Here is an 18451-nt window from a genome sequence, read left to right on the forward strand (position 1 = left end):
TTGTCTTTTTTTTTTTTTTTTTGTTACAGGTTTTCTACAGATTTAACAAGCAAGATATAATGTATTAATTAATGCAGTTTAGACATGCTGGTAGGCAGGTTTTGTTAGGTTAGTTACAGTCACGCTAGCTGTTTCACTATCGCCCTTTTTACACAGAGATCCCACAATAGGGGTGCAAACTATCTAATCATGACTTAGCTTTGCTTTTGTATACAGACCCAAACAACACCTAACATAGCATGATGGCGTTCTGGAAGCAAAAGGCATGGTGAGCATAATGTGTAACACAACAGCGTGGAGCTCTAGTGGGACATACAACACACGTCAGGCAGCTAGGGTTGGGTCAGTATGAGAGAAAAAAACAAAAAAAACAAAAAAAAAACGGTCCAGTTTTTGTAAAAAAAACCGCATCAAGTCGGTAATACCAACCAATTTGCAGTCATTTTGGGCTGCTGTTCTTCTTCAAGTTAGCTGCTAACTGCTAACACCCATCCTGCACGCTGTCCTTTTTACACAAAAGTCGATTATGCACTGTTACAACCTCCCCTGCCGGCTTTAACGCAAGACAACTCTGTCAACCACTCCACGATCTTACCTTTAATACAGGACGGCAAGGTAGAATAACAGCACAATATTCTTGCCTTGAAAAGGCAGTGTAAAAGCTGATTTTGTTTCCAGTCTTTAAACTAAGCTAAGCTAAAGGCTCCTGGCTTCACATTTAATGGACAGACATGAGGGTGGTATACAGAAGACCTTTTCATTGAACTCTTGGCAAGAAAGCAAATATGGCTATTTACCAAAATGTCGAACTGTTCCTTTAATGTGTAGTAGCTGTTTTGTAGGAGTCTGCTGAGTAACACAGTCTGGTATACACAAGGATGCTCTCAAAATAAAGGACCCATCTAAAGTTATTTTCTCATCTTAAAATAAATTGTAAATGTTACAATGCTTCCTGTCTGCTGGCACTCCAAAGGCAACAAACTGCACTTCAAGGCAACATTACACGTCAATACAGCAGTAAAACAAAATATCTTTTTAAAATATCCTCCGTGACTTTGTACAAGTACCTCAGCGCTACTGAATTAAATAAAACACAATAAAATAAAATTAAAAAAAGACACATTTGCAAATAAGCAACTGAAATGAGAGGAAATGACACATCCATCCAGTGTCGTAAACCGTACAAAAGGAGACTTGAGGTGAAACTGCTGCCATGATATGGAACTCCGTGACTAAAACGGCGTTGTCTAAAGTCATCATGAAGTTTGTCTGCAGTTTGCTCCCTGCAGAGTGATGCAGTTGGTGCAATGAACTTTCAGTCTCTGCTCCTGTTTCCATGATTCATAACACTTTTGCACGTGCAGGTGGTTTTCAAGTAGCAATTTTAACACATTAAAAAAGCATATTTATAATCTTTGTCGATACGTCCTGGAGGCAAAGGCATTCTGATGTTTGACGGGAGAAAGATGAGCGTGAGGATTTCCTTCATTAGGAAAATGTTTGTGTGTTGAGATTATGTTCCATGGTTGAATAATCTTTGGATGATTCCATTCAGTCATTATTAACCACAGACAGGCCAGTCAGGTGTAAACATGAGAGGAGTGTGTTTGAATGCCATCAGTAAAGTAAAATATTTGATTGTGTTTGCTTCCCTTTTATCTCCATAAGTTAAAATCCATAATATTTGGTGGGTCTTCGGGTTTCCAGTGTTCTTCACGGTCGATTATCTTTGGCCAAGGAGTGCATCATCCAGTTGACCTTCGTCTTCCAGCTCTCCCGCAGAGCTTCGTTGAACTTCACTTTGAAATTCTTCAGTGCCTCTTCCTCTGATTTGCCCAAAGCTAAAGAGTCCTTTTGAAAAACAAAACAAAAAAACATTGTCATCATTATCATCCTCCTCCTCCTCACCATCATCAGCAGCATCATCATCACTGTTGCATACCTTTAGATACTGGATATCTTTGAAGGAGGTGAGCTCTGGCAGTCCTGCTGCCTTCATCATAGCAAAGAGGTTGACGAACAGCATCCCGTTCCGACACAGGATCTTGTAGGCCCGCTCGCAGTACTCTCTGAACCTGACAACATGATGCAATACTCAGTCATCGGTTTAAAATACGTGAACAGAATCCCAGATCAGTAAACAGACTGATACAAAAACAATGTACCTCTCAAACTTCTCACTGTTGTTCGTCCTTCCTTGTTGGATCACGTGGACAAAGTCATAAGTCAGGATGAACGGCACACGCTCCCTGTTGATCCCCAGTTTCCGTTTGAAGTTGCCCAGGAAGTGACCAAAGTCAATGTGGAACAGCTGAGAAGGAGAGAAGGTGAAAATGACTTCTGGGCTCTGAATCACTGACCACAGTCATATTTCTTAAAGGGACAGTTCACCCCCAAATCAAATATACATATGTTTCCTCTTACCTGTAGTGCTATTAATTAGTTTAGATTGTTTTGGTGTGAGCTGCAGAGTGTTGGAGATATCAACTGTAGAGATGTCTGCCTTCTCTCTAATGTAATGGAACTAAATGACACTCGGCTCATCAAAATAATACATTTGAAAAAGTCAACGCTAATGTCTCTTTCCAGAAATCATAACACGGTTACTCAAGACAATCCACAGACCTTGTAGTAAGCATAGACTGTATATAAAGATGGACAAGATGGCAGCTCCCCAAAAGTGAGGCCGAAACATCTCGATTACCCCCTGGCAGTAGCTCATAATCCCCGCCCCCTTCACGTTAGCAGATGGGACATGGACCAAATGATAAAATCAAAGTACACATCTAATACATTTTTTCCCCAAAGATGGTTTCTGTCATTTTAAAGTTTTGTGCCCTCATTCTTTGATAAGATGGTTTTAATCAGTTATTTGATGCTACAAGCATGCATATACTGCTGGCTCACCCAGCACCACTGAGCTAGCTAATGTTACAGCACAGCCACGGCATCTCACACTGTCACAAGCACAAGCCTCTTGTCCATGAGTAGATCCACGCTTCCTTCAGTGCTGTGAAATGATTGGCAGGTGTACTTTGGAAGAAGTAAAATAGTTGCTTGAGTTTCTTGAAGATGTTTTACCTCTCATCTAACTGACTGATGCGGAGTCGCAGACTTTGTGTGGGTGTGAACACACAAGATGGCCGGGTGGGTCAACGACTCACAAGTGCCCTTAACGACTCTGAAACTCAGAGCTCACATGGGACCTCAACGACTCTATAAGGGTCCACATCTACAGTTTAAAGCCTGTGACTCCGCACCAGTCCATAAGAATTGAGGAAGCCTTTTGGAACTTTGGATTTTGGCGAAACGTCTTCAAGAAATTCAAGCAAGTCCAGTTGCCTACGATACAGCACTTATGACTAACTGATGACCAATATATTAGTAACTGGTACAGTTATTAGTTACTTCTCTCAAAAGTAATTAAATTACTTGACCAGTTACTACACATAAAATTAGGAACTGGGAAAAGTACCTTTTGTGCTCCTTTTAAATGTCCTCAATTCTCTCATCAATGCACACAGAGCTATATTACTTTAGTGCAGCCATAGCACAGTCTGGGATAAGATATAATGTGGATCAAATCTCACACCTCCACATAGAGTACAACTCAGCACAATGTTTTTGTCCTTGGGCTTGAGCAAGGACAATTAATGTCCATATTTCCAGGACTGCAAGCTCAAACTGTCTGCCACTATGCAGTGAAAGTCTAATGTTGTTTGATTAATTGAATTAGGTTATTTATTGTGTCGCTGTAAGGTCGGATGACAATTTAAATTTTAGTAACCAAATTTGTGTCACTTCATTTGAAAAAGTAATCACTACAAAGTGACCATCTAATCTGACAAAACAGACTCACTGTAGTTAAATTTTAAGAAGTATTATTACAGAAGAACTACTCCCATTTTCAAAATTCATCCATGTTATTCCTATGGTCAAAGACAGTCCAAAACATATAAAGAAACATGACAAACTCTCTCAAAAAATATAACGACCTAAAATTTCTGATGTCATCAGGTGTAAAGTCTGGAGCTGCTCCATAGACAATGAATCAGGAAGGATGTTCAAGATGTCACTGAGAGCACCCAGGGGAATGATCTGAGTATATCAGGACATGTTCTGTTTCAGACCTGAGAACACTACAATAAAATAAAGCTCACTTGGATATAAAAAAGAAAAAAAAAAAAACATTCTGTGGGTCCATAAAATCAGTCGCCCTTCCACTGTCTATGGAGCAGCTCCAGACTTTATCCTCTATGACATCACACGTTTGAGACTTACTTCTCTGGTGTTTGGCTTTGAGAGAGAGTAGCTCATGTTCACAGACATTGATTAAATTTTCCTCGACTGTGGAAATTGGAATTCTTACATGGTGTTCCCTTCTAAGGTTGCTGGCAGTTTGGAAACTCACAAACCTTGAAATACCAATCAGTATTACATGTTGAAGGAAAGAACAATTTGTGTTTTTCAAACATTAACCAGTGACTACTACTTATGCAACTGTGCCACTGATTTTGGCAACAACAGTAAGTGTTCTGCTACACTGCATTATGAAGCAGAGCACAAGTAAAGTCAGGTCGACACCCATTTCCCACTCTATGGCCAATCGCCCCCTTGTGGTAAGGTGATGAAACATATCACAGCAGCACAGCCCCACCTGTCCAGTTTCCCTGATCATGATATTGTCGTTGTGACGATCTCCAATACCCAAGACGTAAGTGGCTACACAGTAGCCGGCGCAGGACAGCGTGAACTCCTCTATTGCTTGATCAAGTTTTTCCCTGGTGACAGAAATATCAGAAGAACAAGGAAGCAAAGCATGAGTGGGTTTTGTTCTTACTGTACATTTACACTTCTCTTATCTGCATCAAATAACCTGCAGGACTACTAACACACACACACACACACACACGGTCATGAGGCAGGATTTCCTCACTGCTTTATGAAATATTCACAGCAGGAGTTCCTGTGGCTGATTAATGATTGGCTGTCATGTCCTGTCACGGTCTAGACGTGCACGGAGGTTTAAGCTTTTACTAATTTTCCCTGCTCCAGTGCAAGTGCTGCAGCATTTCAAGCTAATTACCTTTCTCTTCTGTCGTGCAGTCAGCTGGGCATGTCTTGCCAACGTGACGTACAAAGGCTTATTCATTACACTGAATGGTTCTCTCTCTCTCTCTCGGAGGAGCTTTTAGAAAAGACAAGACCTTCAGACTGTCTGGCACCAAATAAAAATCTACTCTCACTTAATATTGCTAAACCTGTAGTCGTCTGTGCACTTTGTGTTGGTCTGTCGTGGTTTTAAGATTCTGCACGCATGAAATTCTTTGAAGTAAACACTTCAAACCACATGCACAGATATCCAGAGGGCATTTCTCAAAACATAAAACTTAAATGCTCCAAACATAGATGGAAAAAAAGGATTTCTCTCCATACTGTCAAGAAAAAGACTTCTACATACACTGTAACTGTGTATTCTAAGTAAGGCTACAGTGTCATGCTTAAGCAAATACCCATGCAAGTTTATATTACACTGAAATATGCAAAAAGCATTTTTTTTTTTAAATTTTCATTGTATTCAGAAAATACCCAAAGAAAAAAAACACCCCAGAAAAAAAACAGTACAATGTTGGCAGCCAATTAAATTTCACATGATATAGGGCAAAGTTGCAAACAATATACAAAAAAATAGAGGGGTGGTTAACTCTATAGGAAAATATATACTTGTCTGTGAACTGAGGCTGTGATGACAGGCTGGTATTAATGATGAGTTGAGAGGACATTTAATGAGTATGTGTGTGTAGTAATGAAGGGATGGGGCAATACAATGAGTCAGTGATTTAATGATGACTGTATTGACACAGAAACCGTAACAAAAGAAAACAAAAGAAAGCAAAACTTGTAAAAGTACCATGGGATCTTTGACTAGAATTTAAAGTCGGTACCTATAATGTTTGTTAATTAGCATGTCATTATATCTGGTAACAATAGCATCTTTAAGAACTACATAACAACAAAATCTTCAGCGGGTTACAAAAATAAATTTGTAAAAATCTGAGCATCATTTGGCAGAAAGACCTACTAAAGCAAAGGGGAATGGCTGCAAATGCTGTCAAATACTGGGAAATATATAAAGGAAACAATTTACTCAGTATAAATTAATTCAAGCTCCACAGCATGGGTCCACTGGCTGATAATTTATGTGGGAAATATCAAGACACAAACAGGAGCATTTGTACATGCAATCTGAGAATGTAAACTGGTTAACTCATTTTGGGAAGGAGTTGTGGATCACATAAGGAAGTAGTTCTAAATCACCAAAGCTATGCCTTATGGGGGACCGAGCAGAAATGCCAAATGTATCAAAATATGAAAATGTAGGTATCGTAAAAGCTGGTCGAGTGATCCTCAGATTCTGGAAAAATACATTCCCTCCAGATTTTGTAAAACTGATGGAATGTATGCTAGAAATTGTGTCATACGAACACATGTCAGCTAGGGTCAATGATAAAGTTCAAAGCTTTAAGGCTTTTTTGTTTGTAATATCTCTGCTGCGCTGTAATGATTTTCTGTTTAGTTGTACCGCTGTGGTTGCTAAATTACTATTTCGGGTCTAAGAATGTGTCGCTACCAGGGGCCTGTGGATATGTTGAGTTCCAATAACAATACTGTAGGTTTGTTGAGATTTGACTATATAGATAAATAAAAATTAGAATTATAAAAGACATAAACAGGAAAACACTATAAAGAGTTTATAATACACGGTAGTGTAGTTGTTAGCAGACATAAGAACATTTTATTGTTTACTAATGTACAGTATTTGTCAACTATTATTATCTCTCCTACAAAGACATATCTTACTATTAAACTGTGTTTTACTGTATAGTCATTCATTATCTGTTTATACACCAGCCTCTGCTTATGGGTGCCTCAAAGGCAGAGTTGTAGTTGATGACAAATATATCCATAAACAATAAAAAAAGATCCTTGCATCTGCTTACACCTATAATTTAGTATGTTAAAGAGCATTTATTAATTGCTTTTATATAGTTTATAAACCTGGTTTGAACAGAAAGACATCCTTTTTTTTCAAAGATGAAATTGTTTTCTCCACAACCATATGTTGCAGGACCATTGTGGAAATTCGTAAATGGAGCAAACACACTACCAGGGCCTAAAACTTGGTAGCACTTATTAACTTTGTTTTATTTAGGAAGGTATACAGATGAAGAGAGGTGACGCTGATGGGTTGGTTTATTTATTTATCTGGACTTGGTGGGGGTTTGTGTTTAATATCTAAAACTGTTTATCTATCTATATTAATGGTTGTAAATTAGTTTGGAATAGTGTTGGTAATTTCCTTTTTAAATGAGACATTATACAGTGTACACTTCTTCCTACTCCTTTTTGAGCATGTCTGTTACTGTTTTGCTTTTATTTTTTGTTTTGCTTGAAAGGAAGTCATTCATTCATTCAATTAATTGGTTATTAGTCAGGCATGTGACTAGCAAAGGACAAAAAAGTAGGAAAATAGTGCAGAGCAGAGCCTCCGCCTTCTGCAACCAACAAACTCAAATAATAACTCCACCATCCAAAGTCAGACACACACAGCTGCTAATTTACTGCCGAATTACAGCTCAAAACCTGTGCTAACAGCTGATGCTGCTCCGGTGTGAGCATTTTGCAGGCTGGCGAAACCTGATGCCGACTATTTACTGGTGTTTACAACCCAGTGGCGCGCTGAGCTCATACCGCTCATACAGCATCAGAAATTAATTGCAGACACAGCCGTTCTTGGCTTACTAGTTCAAAAAATGTACGTATTAAGTTTCATAAAATAATTTTCTGTTCTCTTCTCAAGTATATTCAAGTCTTTTTTCAAGGACCTAGTCAAAAAATGTCTGATTTTTAAGGTTTCAGTACTAAAATTGTCCCAAATTCAAGCACCTCAACCACCTTGTATGAACCCTGTATAAATAATAAAAGGGGGGAAAAAAGTGAGGTGTTACCGCAATCTTAAATAAGTCAGTTCAAAACAGCCAGAGCATGTGACACATTTCACGCATCACTGTGTTTCAATCCCCTGTAACATGAACGTACTAAAGGTGCTGTTGTTGGTGCATTTTTTTTGGCATTTTTTTCACACATCTTGCGCTGTACTTGGACACATAATCACAGTGACGTAGTTGTTTACAGGAAGTCAATATATTGCTCCTGACCATTTTCTGATAACAGGAAATAACAGAAGCTGTGCCCTGAGAGATGTCAGTGAAAATGCAACTCAAACAAGACGAACAAAATCTATTTGTGTTGTTACATCAAAACAAAAAAAAAACAACAAAACATGACTCAAACTAGTGTATCATACTGTCTGTATTTGGGACACTGCTTATGACAGAGCTGGTCTGGGAGCACTTGGGGATCCCCCGACAAAGAACTGAGAACTGGGCAAAGTTACTGGGTAAAAGGCCATTTGGGTGGTTTTGCTGATCACGATAAACAATTTGAAAATGTGTGGATGAAATTCTGAAGCCTTGAACAGCATTGGTGTTCACATAATGGACCCAGTGCTGGGTTCCTGGGGTTAAAGGGTAACTTTGAGATTTGTCAACCTGGACCCTATTTTCCCACGTTTTTGTGTTTAATTGACTAATGGGAACAACAATTTTTGAAACTGGTTGAGTACTGAGTGGGTGCTGCAGCCAGCAGCAGCAGCAGCAGGATAACAGGCTGCAATGTAACCACTCGGGGTGATATTCATCCTCAATGTACATCCACTAGAGGTGCTTGTTGTTACCAACAAGTTTCTGACAACATTATGAAAAGGATCCCTACAGAGATAGACCTTTTTTGTTAAAGATTAAGATCCTTTTGTTAAACAAGAAACAGCCCCAAATCACTATCACTAAACCCACCAGACTCCATTTAAATAAACAGTAATTTTTTTTATTGTTGAAACACACTTCACTCAAAGTCGACAGAAACACAATAAGACTCACAAAAATGGTCTTGGTTCATTTTACCACTGTTCCAACAATCACCAACTCTTGTTTGGCTGAAATAAACCTTTAATTCACCCAGTTAGATGTTAAAATATACTGGCTGTATACACCCTAAAATTACTGTTTATTTAAATGGAGTCTGGTGGAACTGGCCATGGTGATTTCGTGGCTGTTTCTAGTTGAACAGAAAGGATCTTTCTCTCTAACAAAAAGGTCTATCTCTGTTGGGATCTTTTCTATAATGTGTTGGACACTTATAATAACAATCAGAGCCTGTCAGTGGCAAAACAAGCACTTTCAGTGGATGTAAATATTGACGGTGGGATCATGCTCTTAGTCTTTACCATGCCGCTGCATCATGGCTGCCGTCTGCAGCTCTTTCTCTCAATACCCAGTTAGATGTGAAAATACACTGGCTCTATACATGTTGTTTTCCCTGCCACTTCACCACATCTAACTGAGCGAGTTAAGGGATCATTTCAACTAAACCAGAGTTGGTGATTGTTGGAACAGTGGAAAGATGAACCAAGATGTTTTTTGTGAGTTTTATTTTGTGGGGGGTTTTTGAGTCTGGTCAGGTGCCTTTGGCAATAACGATTTCAAGGTTTTTCTGGTTCAACAAAAAGGATCCTACTCTTTATTAGAAAGCGCTATCTCTGTAAGAATCATTTTCATTATGTAGTCAGCACTTTCAGTGGATGTAAATTGAGGGTGCATAATTGCCCTGAGTGGTTACATTGCAGCCTGTTTGGCATCTCCCAGCTGCAGCCCTCTCGCTCAATACTCCAGCAGTTTCAAAAATTGTTGTTCCCATTGGTCACGTAGACACAAAGCCATGAGAAAATAGGGACCAGGTTGAAAAATACCCAAGTTACCCTTTAAAGAGCGTCATCCATTCTAGAGCAGTGGTTCCCAACTGGTCCAGCCACAGGGTCAAGATCATTAGTTCAAGGTCCACACAGTTTAATATATTTAGCGTCATACTTGAATTTGGCCACATTGTCGAGGTACTTTGCTGTCTCTGTCAAGTAGCTGTCTGTTAGTCAGTCACTCTACAGCAGGAAATGGCACTTCAGCATTAAAGTTCTGTGCTGCTAATTTATTGTACTTCAAAATAAAGTGTGGCTTTTTTTTTTTTTTTTTAAACAAATTCAACACGTTGATGAGTCACTTGTGGTCTATTCAGAATGGACCCATGACCCACCAATTGGGAACCACTGTTCTAGAGAGTTCAGTACAGTATCTACAGTAGAAGATGACATTTGGAGGCTCCAGTATTAACATTGTGTCAACATTGTTCATCATACTCACTCAGGATTCTTAGATTTGAGCCAGTTGAGCAGGGCATCCTTGTTGAAGGCAGCGGTGGCGGCACTGTTGCTGCTGTTACGCTGGATGTTGGCGATGGTGTCGGAGTTCTTCACCACCTCGATGAGCCCCATCTTGTTCCCAGTGGACAGGCAGCCATACGGGATCATCCTGCGAGTGTATGGTGACATTATCAGTGTCAGGTTGGTTTAGAAGAACTCTTCGTCCAACAGCTGCTGCAAACAGCTGCTCCCACTGTACCTGAGATCGAGGCCTTCTTTCTTCCATAAAGTCTCCATGAGCTGGATCATCTGGAGGGTCAACATGTCTTGTCGAAGATCTAAAGATGATGAGAAAAAAACAAGGGGGGCAATCTTCATTTCATTGCCACGAGAGATGGATCAAATTTAAATTTCATGCTTACTTTCACCCTGGTACTGTTTGACTTTTAACCTTCCTCTTTTTGAATTTAGGGGACGTCCCTTTCCAAACAAAGCAGACCTGCTGGGTTTTCCAGTACATCTTTGCAGTACCTTCAGTCTACAACCCCGCATTTTAACCCTTCCGTGTATTCCTTTTGTGCTATACTAAAATTAACTACAGCTTAAATCTTGACACTGTGTGGCTGCCGTCTGTGTGTGGCCATGCACTCAGATGTTCTTGTGTCTTACCATCTCCGTTCTTGAAGATGATGCCCACCATGTCTCCCTGGGCCCAGGGGTTCTTATACATCAGCCAGAGTGGCTTCATCTTGGAGTCCATGAACCTGCACTTATCCGGACTGCAACAGCAAACACACTCATTATAAACACATGATCATTATAATTGTGCCACGTTAAAAAGGTTAGAAAAAGCACACTTTTACAAAATTCATTTTTTTCCCAGCCTTAATGACATTTTATTCATCGGGTTTTAAAGGTGTATTTCACTAACAAAAATGATCATCTGTACATCATACTCATTACGTGTTATATGGAATTCATGAAGAAAACATTGTTTTTCTCACATGCCTCTACGGTGAATGAAGAATCCAAAAACAGAGAACAGAAAAACTATATTAAAACATCTGTTCACCAACTCTCACACAATTCGTGCAGGATAATTTAAGTTTCATTCATGAAGTCCTATTCTCAGTACTTCCCAAACACATGCAATTTTGCAAAAACCTTTCTATTTAAAACACTTCCTCACAAAAAAAGAAAATCACTTCCACATGCAAGTAGCACACCCAAGTGCATTGAACTTTACTTGTGCATTTCGTTGAGTTAGCTCGCTACTTGTCCATGCAAAGACTGTTAATGCCAGGGGTAGCACAGCCGCTCCCTGTGGCTTTGACAGAAAGGTCTATGGAAATGAATAACTGTTGTTTTTGCTACATTTTAATTTTTTTATCTATTGTTGTAAAGTGATTCGTACATTCTTCAACTGTAAAAATTGCACAGCCTATATACTAATTTACAAAATTCTTTTTTTTTTTTTTTTAAGATTTTTTTATGGCATTTTAGCCTTTAATTGATAGGACAGAGAGGGGAGAGTGAGAGAGGGGGGGTGGCATGCAGCAAAGGGCCACAGGCTGGAGCTGAGCCCGGGCTGCTGTGGCAACAGCCTTGTACATGGGGCGCCTGCTCTATCCACTAAGCCACCGACGCCCCCCGATTTACAAAATTCTTTCAACATTTCGTCAACTAAAATGTGCGTCATTCCTCTGGCCTGGCGCCTTTTCCCTTTAAAAACATCACTAGTGATGGCTACAGTAGTCTTTGAGCCTTCCTAGCTGGGCTAGCTGTGGATTCCAAATTCAACAAAGGGAAAAGTCTCAGGGGAAAATAGAGAATTTAATAGTGCATGGACAAATTCGTTTGCTTTCATCAGCAATGCTGCAAAGTTAAAGTACCAAATAATCAAAAGTAGCCCACCACAGAAAAGCCACCTTGTGCTTATACATATTAATGAATGCTCAATTAGATCTATTAGTGATGTTGATAGGCTGAATTCAACTTAAAAGGCTGTGTTACCTTTATTATAGGGCTCAAATATGTTTTGCAGCTCCAGACAGATTTTTTCTTTTTTGGCCAAACATGGCTCTTTTGATAGTAGAGGCTGCCGACCCCTGGGTCATGCAGACGTGTCTAAAATTGTATGGTTTTAGCACAAATGCATGTGTTTGGGAAGTACTGAGCATACAACTGGATAAATGAGAGTTGGAATATACCGCACGAGATGTATGAGATTTGATGTGGCTTAGATGTATGTTTTGATAAAGTTTTGCTGTTAGACATGGCCCCCTTTTACTCCAGTTCATCAAAAAGTCCTATGTTTTTGGATTCTTTGTTCACCATGGAGGCATGCAAAATGCTTTCTCCACAAATTCACAGTAACACAGGGTGAGTAATTGATATGCAAATGATCATTTTGTGGGTGAAGTATTCCTTTAAATATTAATTTAATCAATGACTATTGTCCTTCGTGATGCCACTGTAGGACATGGGGAAATTCTGTCCAGGGAAAACAAGCTAAGAGCCAATATTATTTTAAAGAACTGCTGATAAGGGGCATTAAGATGAACAGGTTAAGGGCAGAGTATAAATAATGGCACAATTCGCATCTGTGAGACTTTCAGCAGTGTGAAATAAGTGTAATTCAAGAGAAAAAAAAGTCTACCGGTACAGTAACAACTAAGGGTTAATGTGTCAATAGGCTCTCTACATGTATTGTGTTGTAATTCTGTAAACCTAAAGAGGGACCAAAACTGCCCCTGAAAATCCAATTAAGGAGTTAAAAGATGTAATTTGTCGTTCGTGTGTGTGTGTGTCTGGATCTAACCAGATCTCAGCAAGGATGACGCTGGGGTTGAGCGGTGACAGCAGGTCTGACAGGGCCTCCAGGTACGACTCCTGTCTGATACACAGCTTCAGGTCGTCCACTGTCATCTTCTGGGAGCCCGATTTGACAAAGTCACTCAGGGCCTTCATTTTGCCCAGAGCCTCGGTCTGTGTGGGGAGAGGTAAAGCTGTGATTTAGTACAAAACAAAAACATTTTAGACCTTGACATCAGCGCTTGTTAGTGTGTGAGATTACCTGTTTGGCTAAGAGCTTGATGTGGTGGATGTTTCCCCTGCAGTAGGCCTCCAGAATCAGGCCAAAACGCAAACTCACAGATGCCACGTGAATCTCTGACCTACAATAAACAAATCCTCCCGTCAAAAAAAAGGCTGCAGGTGCAGAGTCGTGTGTTTTCTGCTGAACTGCGTCTCACCTGAGATGCCAAAACAGAAAGTGTCCTATCCTCCAGTTGGACAAAGCCCTTTCTAGCAGGAACGTGGTGAGGTCACAGTCTAAGTAGGACTCGTACTTCAGCACCTGGACCAGCTGGATCAAGTACTGCAGCAGTTCATCACCACTGTGTGCAGAGGAAATGTTCAGTTAATGATGAAACACTGTTAAAACTCAAAATGTGTGATGCTACATAATTATGAGCAGAGCATCAACGTATGGATGTATAAACATGTGTGTACCTGAGCTTCCTGAGGCATCTGATCGTGAAAGAACGCACTGCTGGGTCGGGAAAACTGTAGTCTAAGAGCTCCAGGGCATGGATGGCAGGGAGTTCGGGCCAGTTCCTCAGTAGACTCACCATCTGAGGAGATAACACGACCATTTTCTACCATGATGAGAACAATTATAACTCACGTTTGATGACAAATTGAACTTCTCATGAGACTTGAGTGTTTCTACTACAATGGAAACCTTCTATTCTGATCATGTTCATCCAGATCAACGTGAATGCAAAGTCATGAAACGGACAGTTTCGCTGTTTACTGATATAATTGACTGTTTCAAAATACAGTGCAGCGGCATCATCACTCCACGTCACGAGGGCAGTTTCAACCACAGGTGGTTTCCCCGTGCACATTTGTTTTTTATCTCCATCAATAGCAACCGTGACTGTTTCTCGTATTTTGTAGCCCAAGTTTCGCTGCTGCATCACGTTAGCTCGTTTTTGGCAGTTTGTCACAAGCATTGAGAAGAATATGTTTTTCATCAAGATTAAATTACTTTCTTTTTCTGTTGTGGTTTAAATGTGCACACAGTGTCAGCCTCAGGTAGCCAGTTTGGATCAGACAGGTTACAGCGAAACAAGTATGGTGAGAGTCAAAAAAAAAAAGAACTACCATATTTTTTTTCATGCGTTGTCATGTATGACAAGACCCAAAAGGAACACAGTGAGCAGACTAATTGATACATAATTATTACTATACTATAGGTATTGAAACAGATTTTAAAGAATAATTCTGTCTGAAGCTTTTGAATCACTATAGCTGGTTTTGATCAATGATTAATCGTTTAAATAATTTATTGAGCAAGAACATTTGGTGGTTTCAGTTCATCTGATAATATGTTGCTTTGTACCATTGCTGATTAAATATATTTGAGTTTGACACAGCTGGTTGGACACAATAAACAATTTGATAAGTGTCACCCTGCACTCATGGAAATGCATGAGCATTTTTAGTTTGTAGCCATGCAATGTTTACATTTGGGTTCACATTTCTAGTTCAGAACCAAATGTCTCGACAATCACTGGATCAGCAGGTTTATCGGGTTTGACCAAATACAGGCAATACGTGACAGACATGACATTGCCCATTCCCACAGCCTCAGCTGTAGTTTGTGTTTAATGGGTCAGTCCATAGGGACTTGGGTTGGGAACCGTAGGGTCGCCTGTTCAAGTCCCCGTCTGGACCAAAATAGGGAGCATGGACTGGTAGCTCCTGGGCACTGCTGAGGTGCCCTTGAGCATGGCACCGAACCCCCCCCAACCGCTCGGAGCGCATGTCCATGGCAGCCCCACTCTGACATCTCTCCACTTAGTGCATGTCCTGTTTGTGCATGTATGTGTTTGGATCTGTGTGTAATTGACAACAGAGTGAAAAAATTGAATTTCCCCTCTGGGATTAATAAAGTATATAAAATTAAAAAAAAAAAAAAAAAATCTAACATGCTAATGTGTTGATTTAAAGGGGAACAGTTCCTAAATTAAGAGTTCCAGTATATTATTGGGAAGCTCAAAAACATTGGTGATCATGAGCTGCTCTCTCTTAAAGCCAGAAACCAGAATAGGAAGTCTCAAACTTGTGATGTCATCAAGTATTAAGTCTGGAGCTGCTCCATAGACAATGAATGGGAGTTTGATTTTATGGATCCACTAATGTTTGTTTGCTTTTTTATTCTGTTGTAGTGCTCTCAGTTGTAAAACAGAAAATATACCTATATACTCAGAACATTCCCCTGGGTGCTCTCAGTGTCATCAAGTACATACTTCCTAATTCATTGTCTGTGGAGCAGCTCCAGACTTCATACTTGATGACATCACATATTTAAGTTTTAGCAGTGGTGGAATGTAACAAAGTTCATTTACTCAAGTACTGTACTTAAAAATATTTATCATTTTACTTAAGTATTTTGATGCCACTCTCTACTTCTACTTCATACTTTAGAGGGCAATATTGTACTTTTTATTCCACGGCAATTATTTGATAACTTTAGTTACTCGTTACTTTACAAATTAAGATTTTTGCACACATACCTGATGAAAATGAAACAACTACTTGATTAGAAAATTGATTGCTATTTTGATGATAAATATGAGAACTTGCTGCTTTTCCTTTTAATTATTTTAACTACTTTATCATATTTAATTATTTCTTTTCTGCATAGGGTCCTTTTACTTTAAATACTTTACCTAACACTCTCCTGATTGCACTTCAATGTAACATTTTCAGTTCAAGAGGGCTTTTACTAGTAAGAGATTATATTTACAGTGTGGTATTAGTACTTTAACTACTTTTACTAGTTTCAGCCCTCTGATTTTTGGATTTGGGACAGAATTGTTTATGTTGACTAACATTTTTGGACTGTCTTTGGAATAACATTAATTCATTTTGAGCGTAGTTCCCTTCTCAAATACTAAACATTAGCCCACACAGTCTTTGCCAAACTTTAAGCATGTTAGCATGGTCACTGTGAACATGTCAACATGCTGACGTTTAGCTCGGCATTTACCTCAAAGCACCAGCATACTGTGCATTCTTTGTCTTGTTCTAACATTTTACAGTCAAAATTAATTGTTTAATCAGCCATATACTTGATACATTTATTGTTTGAAAGCATTAGCTGTAGCCCTACTGGGTGGATTGTTCAGCATGACGTATGTTGACAGTGGATAACTGGTAAAAAGCTAGCAAGTACCACCAGATCAAATATTATACGTTAAATATGTGAAATAAGTGATAAACATACAGGTAAAGTTATTTAGCAGAAGCAAAATAAATATTTCTGTACATTGTGAGCGGGCCGTTCCTATGTTTAAGGGGCCTCTGTGACCTGATATAAATGAACACTGAAAGAGACTGGTAAGTCTAACTGGTAAGGGCTAGCTTGGTAGTTAAAATAGCAAAAGAACAAACGGATATGGACGTTTCAAATATGGTCTATTTTTAGTCTATATTTCACCAATGTGAAGATATAAATGTCAAGGCAAGGCAAATAAAAGGCTTTGCCCACAGATGTGAGGGCGGAGGTTTCAAGGAGTGTAACATCAGTAGGCTGTCGGCTGTAGGTGGGTGAATTCAACATATTGACTGACCCAGGGAAACATACACTGAATATTCAGCCTGGGGAAAAACACTGCTTAGAACATAATACCCATAATGAGTCACGCTAAGAGAATAACGAGCTTAAGAATACAGGACCATGAGAACATACATGCGTTCTCCATTGTGAGGACTTTAATCTATTTAGGATATTCTCCATTTATACCTGAACTACGTCCTCACGCCGATTCCACTTGGTGATGAGGAGCAGCTTGGACAGACTTTCAGGAAAAAGGTCGCGGACTTCTGTGCGCAGCTTCCACAAGAGCTCCTTCTCATCCTCAAAGAACTCTGTGTAGTTTTTGTTGTCCATGATTTCTTTTAGCTTCATGTACTGCAGAAAGTAAAATGACACGTGTGGTCGACAACAAACAGCTGCTGTGTGAGAATTGTAAACTGTGAGATGTAGAAAGTCTTACCTCTTCTTTTGAGACATAGGTGGCATCGCCATTCTTCTCCATGTCACTCACCTGTAAAGAGATGACTGGCTGTGATACACATGAACATGTTGGTATTTACTCAAATACAGCTTTTTGAGAATGAGTACCTTGTCCAGCAGAGGGTAATAGAGAGGATGTGGCCGGATGTTGGGGAAGCGAATGAGAAGCCCGGCAGCACTGTCAACATTGGGGTTCTTCTCGACTGTTCCCATCGGGTTCAACAGGTCGCTTTTGTCATCTGTGATAAAAATGTCATACATAAAATGTGTCATTCACTAGATACTTTCATCTACTTAGTCAGTACATTTCCATTCAAATCACTCCCATATCTCTAAACGTGACAGCACATTTTAAACTTACAGCTCTTCCAGACTGCAGAGAAAAATAATTTCAGTGAATAAAGATGCAGCCATAATTTACACAGCAGACAACTGTTGTTTCCGCATCTTAAAAGGGCTATCTCTTGCATCAGTGAATGCATAATGTGTAAATATGTGGGGCTTTTGATGGCGCCACATGTCATTTTCACTGTGGTGCTGCCAGGCGCCGTGGAGGAGGCTGTCAACATACAAGGTGTTTTTGAAGAGGAGGAAATGCAAGAAAAGGGAAGGTCTGAAAGTACCAGGAACAGATGGCCATGTGGACAAGAGGAACTCCCCAGTCTTCAGTTGGTCCTTGTAGTCAAACACCATGGTGTTCACCCAGGCTATTGGACAATCCTGAGGAGAGGGACAGGGAGGATTAGGGTTTGTTGGTTGGCTTTGAAGACCATCTCCAAGCAGGGAAATTTTTCAGAAAGGAAGGAGAAGAGCCACAAAGAGAGAGTACTCTCACTTTCAATCAAAGTTACATAAAGATTTCATAATTAGGTCAACAAAAGTTTACATCTTTTGTTATCAAAATACATAAGTAGTGTATAGTAATTTGTCTTTAAATCTATCTGAACATCCATCTGCTCTTTTCCCATCAAGAAGAACAAATAAGTTCAACAGCTAAATCTATTTCTACAACATCCAAAAGATATATTTAAAGATAAATGATTTTTTTT

General features: G+C 39.6%; 1 protein-coding gene across 1 annotated transcript in view; it reads right to left on the reverse strand.

Annotated features, from left to right (window-relative positions):
- Window positions 1–18451, reverse strand: part of pik3cd (phosphatidylinositol-4,5-bisphosphate 3-kinase, catalytic subunit delta) — a 30926-nt gene continuing 12475 nt past the window's right edge. Inside the window, exons 9-23 of the mRNA XM_049580820.1 lie at window positions 18026–18122; window positions 17511–17641; window positions 17383–17433; window positions 17130–17297; window positions 13826–13947; window positions 13567–13710; window positions 13389–13488; window positions 13134–13300; window positions 10982–11091; window positions 10572–10650; window positions 10314–10481; window positions 4658–4781; window positions 2166–2311; window positions 1943–2075; window positions 1–1851 (exon numbers count right to left, since the gene is read on the reverse strand). Coding sequence (XP_049436777.1) covers window positions 1714–1851; window positions 1943–2075; window positions 2166–2311; window positions 4658–4781; window positions 10314–10481; window positions 10572–10650; window positions 10982–11091; window positions 13134–13300; window positions 13389–13488; window positions 13567–13710; window positions 13826–13947; window positions 17130–17297; window positions 17383–17433; window positions 17511–17641; window positions 18026–18122 — 1878 coding nt within the window. The 3' untranslated portion in view covers window positions 1–1713. The remainder of the gene's footprint in view (window positions 1852–1942; window positions 2076–2165; window positions 2312–4657; window positions 4782–10313; window positions 10482–10571; window positions 10651–10981; window positions 11092–13133; window positions 13301–13388; window positions 13489–13566; window positions 13711–13825; window positions 13948–17129; window positions 17298–17382; window positions 17434–17510; window positions 17642–18025; window positions 18123–18451) is intronic.

This window comes from Epinephelus fuscoguttatus, linkage group LG7 (genome assembly GCF_011397635.1).
Source record: "Epinephelus fuscoguttatus linkage group LG7, E.fuscoguttatus.final_Chr_v1".
Taxonomy (NCBI): Eukaryota; Metazoa; Chordata; class Actinopteri; order Perciformes; family Serranidae; genus Epinephelus; species Epinephelus fuscoguttatus.